The sequence below is a fragment of the Juglans microcarpa x Juglans regia genome, chromosome 4D, assembly GCF_004785595.1.
Source record: "Juglans microcarpa x Juglans regia isolate MS1-56 chromosome 4D, Jm3101_v1.0, whole genome shotgun sequence".
Classification (NCBI taxonomy): domain Eukaryota; kingdom Viridiplantae; phylum Streptophyta; class Magnoliopsida; order Fagales; family Juglandaceae; genus Juglans; species Juglans microcarpa x Juglans regia.
In genome coordinates, this window is record NC_054600.1 from 5,222,142 (window position 1) to 5,229,533 (window position 7,392).

Below are 7,392 nucleotides of genomic sequence, written 5' to 3' on the forward strand. Positions count from 1 at the left end.
TAATTATGCATGCATATGATGAAATATGCATTAGACCCAAAACAACATTTTCCCTGAAAATGAATATTTTTCAACGCAAGCCAAAATCCCATTCTTGCCCCGAAATATTTCCATAAAACATTTTCCTTCCATTTTTCGAGAAAATGGTACAAATTAATAATCCACAATTTTTCCAAAAAATGGCCCAATATCCATTTTAACCGTATGCACCATGATCTCCCCTAGGGATCATCCGCACACCCTGGCTCCCTTCATCACACCACGGGTAACGACCGTGTGAGTGACTTTTTAACGAGCGATGCCCAGTTCCGCGCCCAGTGCGTCAGAGGGGCCACGGAGTCAGCACGAAAGCGTTATCATCCCATCCAATCCCATTGTAGCCTAGCGACAACCCAGGGGATGTCACTCAGTATATTCCGCTCCCGAGTGACCAGAGGAGCTCCAACGAGATAATGCCCCATCTCGGCTTGGGGTCGTGATACACACGCACCCAAAAACCATTTCTCACATGAAAACTCAGTTTTCAAATATATACATGAACATGTATGCAATTATGCGAAAATCCAGTTTTCATTTACAAACATGAACTTGCGTGCAAATATGCAGTGTATATGACATGATACAAATATCCTACAACAAATAAATCACAACGTAATCCAGTCACACAAACAACTCCATCCTCCAATCCAACCAACCCCCTTACTCCTCGAACTCAGTTCGGCACAACCAACCAATTCACAATAAAAATGAGTTAGTACAAAGATACATTTAAATCTCAAAAGTTCTTTGGGAAAATACTTATAGTGCTATAATATAATTTTCGAATAATCGCGAAGGTGCTAGAAGTAGCGACACAGCAATGTAATAGTGAGAAAATGCATAAGGCGGTGGGTCTCAAAATGCTAGATTTTGAACAGAGACAAACGAAGACTTGAGATTACAAGGGAGTGGCTTGAGGATGTTGGTGAAACTAATGATGGTGATGGTTGGTCGTGGTGGCGGCATAGGCGGCGGTTGAAGTCCAAAATGCTGAAATCGAAATGGAGATGGATGGGCTTCACCGGTGGCGGATCGAGGCTGAGGATGTGTGGGTTAGGTAGCTGGGGGGTCGCCGGTGATGTGGTGAAGAGGTGGTGGCCAATGGCGGCGCTACGGCGGCTCGCGAGCACAATGGGTGTCGCGGCTTGAAGCCGTGCGTGGGGGCTCAAGGGGGCGCGAGAGGAACTGGAAACTAGGGGGTGAGGTCGCCGACCGATGGGGAGACAGTTGGGAGGGGCGGTGATGGCAATGGGTGGGGCACAACGACGCTGTGGAGGACGACGCACGAACGGGGGGTGAAAGAGAGGTGTCGCGCAGGAAGAGAGAGAGAGGAGAAAAGAAATGAAGAGAAAAATAAGAGAAGAAGAAAAGAAAAAGAGGAAAAAAAAAAAAAAAGTGAGGGAAAGAAATGAGGTATAATCCTCACATATTGGGTCACAAAAATGATCCAACAAAAATGATTTCAAAACAGCAAGTTAAATAAAATAATTTAAACATAATGATTAAATAAAAATAAAATAATTAAATCCAACAATAAACTAATTTAAAGTAAATACAATTTAAATGCATAACAATAATTAATATTAATAAAGCATATCAAAATAATTTTTACAAATTAAAAATCATAAAAATAAACAACGACAAATCTGATAAATTTAAAATAAGAGAACTAATATTTAAATTAATAAAAATAATATTTTAATTAAAATACACTAAAATACGATATATTACACCCTTGACATCTAAGCATATATCTTATAACGTAACTAACTTATACATCAAAGACGACGCCTCTACAAATCTCGAGCCGTATCTTTTTTCATACATTTAGGCCAAAGGAATCATCCGTGTGTAAAACAAGTCGTTAATAAATGTATTTTTTTTTTTTTTAACTTCACGTCAAAGAAAATCTATGGAATTGCTTCTTTGTTCACCAATCTTTAAAAGGCCGGGGGCCCGTGAAGCTTCGACGTACGTTCAAGCTGAACGCGTCGTATTTGTAAATTATATATATAAAATGCGTAATTTTATATATAATCATAAAATATATAAATATCGTATAATTATTTTTAAAAATTAATTTTTTTTATATAAATTAATTTTTAATTTATTTATTTTTTTAAAAATAATTATACGACAATTATACATATAAATATCGTATAATTATTTTTAAAAATTAATTTTTTATATAAATTAATTTTTAATTAATTTATTCTTTTAAAAATAATTATATGACAGTTACACAATACATTATTACAAATGAAATTAACGTTGTTGTCAACGGCCTGTTAAGCGTAGTACGTAAGACAACCATTGGATACCAATATTTAAGGTTATCACTATAATTTTTGTTTTATATTTTACTTAGAGCATGTTGGAAAATTATATTTATCTTATGTTATTTCAAAATTTTTTAAATTTTGAAAAATATAAACTATTTTTAATTTCAAATTTTCAATATTTTTATCTAATAGTTACTTAATTATTATAATTTTTTTAAACTTTTAAATAAAATGCAAAATCAATATTTTTTTTTTAAATTTCAAAACAAAAATAGTAATAAAAAATTATATTCTAAAAATATTTTAATTTACTTTTTTCATTATTATTTTTCAAAACTCAATAAAATTTCATGATTTAAACTATTTTATTACTGTTGGCAAATCATTTCAACGTTAATAAAATTCACGTCTCATCTCCTTCGTCTATGATTTCTGTTGCAGGTGTGCGCGAGCGAGGAATCCGAGTAAAAAGTCTCAGGATATTCCATATTATTTTGTTTTTGATGAAGTTTCTAGTTAAAAACTATACATCCGGTGGGCTGTGGAAGTATACATCAAGTGGTAGGCACAATGTTTTGAATACCGTACCGGACACCGTACCGGTCAAGGCACTGGAACGAAATATTTCGGTACCGATACCGTTTCGGAATAGCGTTTCGGAATAATATTTCGGGATAGTCGATCTATAAATAAATTATATATATAAATATATATATAAATTATATTCTAAAATAATAGTCTATATATAAATAAATTATATACAAATACATATATATATATAAATTATAAATAGTCTAGTCTGAATTGAGGGTTAAAAAATAAGTTTATAGTTTGAAAAAACGAAAAAAAAAAAAAAAAAAACACAGGCCGAAATATCGGCCGGTACCGGCCGAAATATAGACCGGTACAGGCCGAAATTTAAGCCGGTACCGGCCGGTATTTTGGCCGGTACGGAACAGGTATAGTACCTGTACCGGCCGGACGGCCGAAACGAAAAATTTCGGCCGTACCGGCTGGTACGGTACGAAATTTAAAACTGTGGGTAGGCATCCTTAAGATATAAACTGAAAGCTCAGGTTCCATTTCCACGCCACAGTTCTCCAACTACTCTCTCTCTCACTACCTTCCAAGCCGTAGATTACTTTTATAGGACCAAAACCCATGTTTCGTCTCTTCTTCTTCCTTCTACTTCTTCCCACCGCTTACGCAGTTTATTTCCAAATCACTCGCTTTGAATCCAACGCAGACAACATACTATACTTGGGAGATGCAGCGCCTTCTGTTGGAGCCATTGAGTTGATCAACAGATATACTTATGTATGCCGAGTTGGTCGAGCCATCTATTCTGAGAGGGTGCCTCTCTGGGACTCTGATACAGGGAAACTCACTAACTTTAGCACACATTTCTCCTTTGTTATCGACACCCGAGGTCGTGCTGATTATGGCCATGGGTTAGCCTTCTTCTGGGCTCCTGTCGGGTTCGAAGTCCCTCTAAATTCAGCTGGTGGATTTTTAGGCCTATTCAACACATCAACCAGCGATTCATCTCAGAATCAAATTGTTCTTGTCGAATTCGATTCGTACGTGAACCCAGAATGGGATCCTCCATTTGAGCATGTGGGGATTAATAACAACTCAATTGCTTCCACAAAACACACTGCTTGGAATGCCAGCTTACACAGTGGAGATACCGCTGATGTATGGGTCACTTACGATGCCTCTACAAAGAACTTGAGCGTCTCTTGGAAATATCAAACAACCTATAATGCTCAAGAGAATACGACTCTTTCTTTTGAAATTGATCTCATGCAGGTTCTTCCAGAGTGGGTTATAGTTGGATTTTCAGCTGGTACAAGTCAATTTGGAGAGCGCAATATAATTCAGTCATGGGAATTTAGTTCGAGTTTGGAAAGAAGAGGAAAGAATGCAAACAAGAAGAGTTTAGTGGTTGGTCTAACCGTTTCAGCCGGTGTTCTTATAGCCGTAGCAATTGTAACATTTGTAATATTGTGGGCATGGAAGGTAAAGAAAAAGGAAGACGAAACAAATGAGACGGTGAACTTAACATCAATAAATGAAGACCTTGAGAGAGGAGCAGGACCAAGGAGATTTTCTTACCGATATCTTGCTTTAGCCACCAACAATTTTTCAAATGACAGGAAGTTGGGAGAAGGAGGGTTTGGTGCCGTCTACAGGGGGTACTTAACTGACTTGGATATGGCAGTTGCTGTGAAGAAAATCTCAAGGGGGTCTAAACAGGGAAGAAAGGAATACATAACTGAGGTGAAAATCATTAGCAGCATTAGACACAGGAATCTGGTTCAACTCATAGGATGGTGCCATGACAAAGGTGAGTTTCTACTTGTTTATGAGTTTATGCCAAGTGGTAGCCTTGATGTGCACTTGTTTGGCAAGAGGAGTCCTTTAACTTGGGCAGTGAGATACAAGATAGCTTCTGGGTTAGCATCTGCTCTGCTTTATCTCCATGAAGAGTGGGAGCAATGTGTCGTTCATCGCGACATCAAACCGAGCAATGTCATGCTTGATTCTAGTTTTAATGTTAAGCTTGGAGACTTTGGATTGGCTCGGCTCATGGACCACGAGCTAGGTCCTCAGACAACTGGATTGGCTGGAACGTTAGGCTATATGGCTCCAGAATACATAGCTACTGGTAGGGCTAGTAAAGAATCAGACGTATACAGTTATGGTGTGGTTGCATTAGAAATTGCTACAGGAAGAAAGTCAAACGACCCTCCCGAAAAGGATTCAGCAGTGGGGTTGGTAGAGTGGGTTTGGAATCTTTATGGAAGCGGAAGGCTTCGTATGGCGATTGATGAGAGATTGCGTATGGAATTCGAGGAGAAGCAGATAGAATGTTTAATGATTGTTGGACTGTGGTGTGCTCATCCTGATCGAAGTCTTAGACCGTCAATAAGGCAAGCAATTCGTGTTCTTAATTTCGAGGCTACAATACCGGATCTTCCATTGAAGATGCCTGTTCCTCTGTATCATATCCCTACAGCGTCAGTTAGCTCCGGCGAACCTTTAATAACTACTAGTCTAGAAGACGGTCGTTGAATGTGTGAACAGCGAACCATCTTTAATTTGTCAACCTATGTATGGGTCGTTGTCTTTGATTTTTTTTTTTAAATTGCTTTATGGGGGATTAGAAGTACTTGCTTATATATATATATATATGTGTGTGTGTGTGTGTGTGTGGTATGTATGTATAATGTATGCATGTATAATAATGGTGATCTTTTGTATGGCTTCTTGCCTTAGATATACAAAACTACAATCTATCTATGTATTCATATTGGGAAATTATAGGTGGTGAATTTTGCAACTTGGTGTTTCTATTCAAAGTTGTGTGATTTGGCTTATTTTATACTAACTTCTGTTTCTGTCATTTTAGGGGACATTCTCCTTTTAACATATACAATATGGAAGATCCTCAATGTCAACAATATCTTGTTTTAATTTTTTACATGAGCTTCCTCCGCTAACATATATTCAGAGCCATCTGTTAAATGTTTTACATGCAGATCATAGTCCATTCTTGCAAACTAGAGAGAAAAATGCCAACCATCACCGACTTATAAATGCCCAAACTTCATTTCTAGTGATCAGCCTTGCATAAATTCCCGAAATCATGAAATTTCTCTATCATTTCTTAAGCAACAAATATTTTGCAGTCTTCCTTGCTTTCTTTCTTTACCAGTACTACCATTGTTTTAGAGACAATAAATTAAAGACCTTTTTGTTGAAGAGTAGTACAATTACTAGAAATTTATAATATTTCAGTATTTCACTACCATAATCATGTCCTCTTACTTCCTTATAGCTCAATCAACTGCAAACATGAAATCTTTTGCGTTGATCAGTTGCGTTTGGATAATAAGGTACTCTCAGGTATTCTGTAAATAGTAGTGAAAAAGTAGGTGAAAAGTAATAATAAAATAATGAATAGTAGTGAAGTATTCTCAATACCCAAACTAATGTAGCCCACAAATAATATAGTACTTATTTAATATAAGGTTATACGTGATATAATGTGATACTGTTCATAAAAGGATGAATCACTTAATCATATATATACTAATTAGTGTTGCATCTCTTGATAGAAGGGTGCCGGCACTATAATAAATAGAGTTGAGAGGGTTCCCCAGCCCACCACACGAACCAATCTAGAGCCAGTGTAATCCATTATTTATGAAGGCTTATGGAGATGAATGCAGTTAGAAAATTCAATTCAGAATCTGTGAACATATATATATATATATATAAAAATATGCAACAGGTTCAACCAGGTAGGATATCAGCTGAGGTAATCAAGCTGTAATGCATAAGTCGTGTACATATATTCTTCATATCTAATATATAGAAAGGTTAATTACTTTCTGCATACTGATCTTGAAAGACCGAGGGGCCATCTTCCACGCAGTTAAGGTAGCGTGTAGGGCAAACATTGCATGATAGTATATATTCAAGGTTATGGCTATATATATATGGTTGGTTTGTTTTATATTCAATATTGTGGAGAAGCTATTATGCCGGCGGGATTAACTCTGCTTAAAAGTCTTGCAATATTTGTTTTAAATGAAGATCCTTCACTATGTAGCTGGAGGGAAAATCTCAGCCATCGTGAAGAAATGAACTGCAAGTTCAGCTAGCAACTTCCACGCAATAATTTATCTCCATTTTGTCCGTACTCTCTCTCTCTCTCTCTCTCTCTCTGATCTCCCCACCTTCCAAGCCATAGGTGAACCAATAAACATGTTTGACAATATTTTTTTTATATCAAATTCAAACGTGGATGCTTTAATAATGTGTTTTACTGGGGGGTGTGTGTGTGTGTATATATATATATATATATTTATATAAATAATATCTACAGGTAGAATAAATGGAATCATTAATTCCTACAACTGGAAGAAAAATTTCAAACAAAAGACGTTTCTTTTCTTTGACGTGATCAAACTGGCCTGTCTTTGCAATCAAAGAATATATTAATACAGGTTCAACTTGGGAAAAATAAGCAATATTGTTGTAGTCGTCTGAATAAGGACGA

The 7,392-nt window shown here is 36.5% G+C and overlaps 1 protein-coding gene across 1 annotated transcript; it reads left to right on the top strand.

The window, feature by feature from the left end:
• Positions 1-3,482: 3,482 nt before the first annotated feature.
• LOC121260677 (L-type lectin-domain containing receptor kinase IX.1-like) lies at positions 3,483-5,525 on the top strand. Its single transcript, XM_041162627.1, has one exon. It carries the CDS (start codon positions 3,483-3,485, stop codon positions 5,397-5,399), a length of 1,917 nt encoding a protein of 638 aa, XP_041018561.1. The 3' UTR covers positions 5,400-5,525.
• The last annotated feature ends 1,867 nt before the right edge of the window (positions 5,526-7,392 follow it).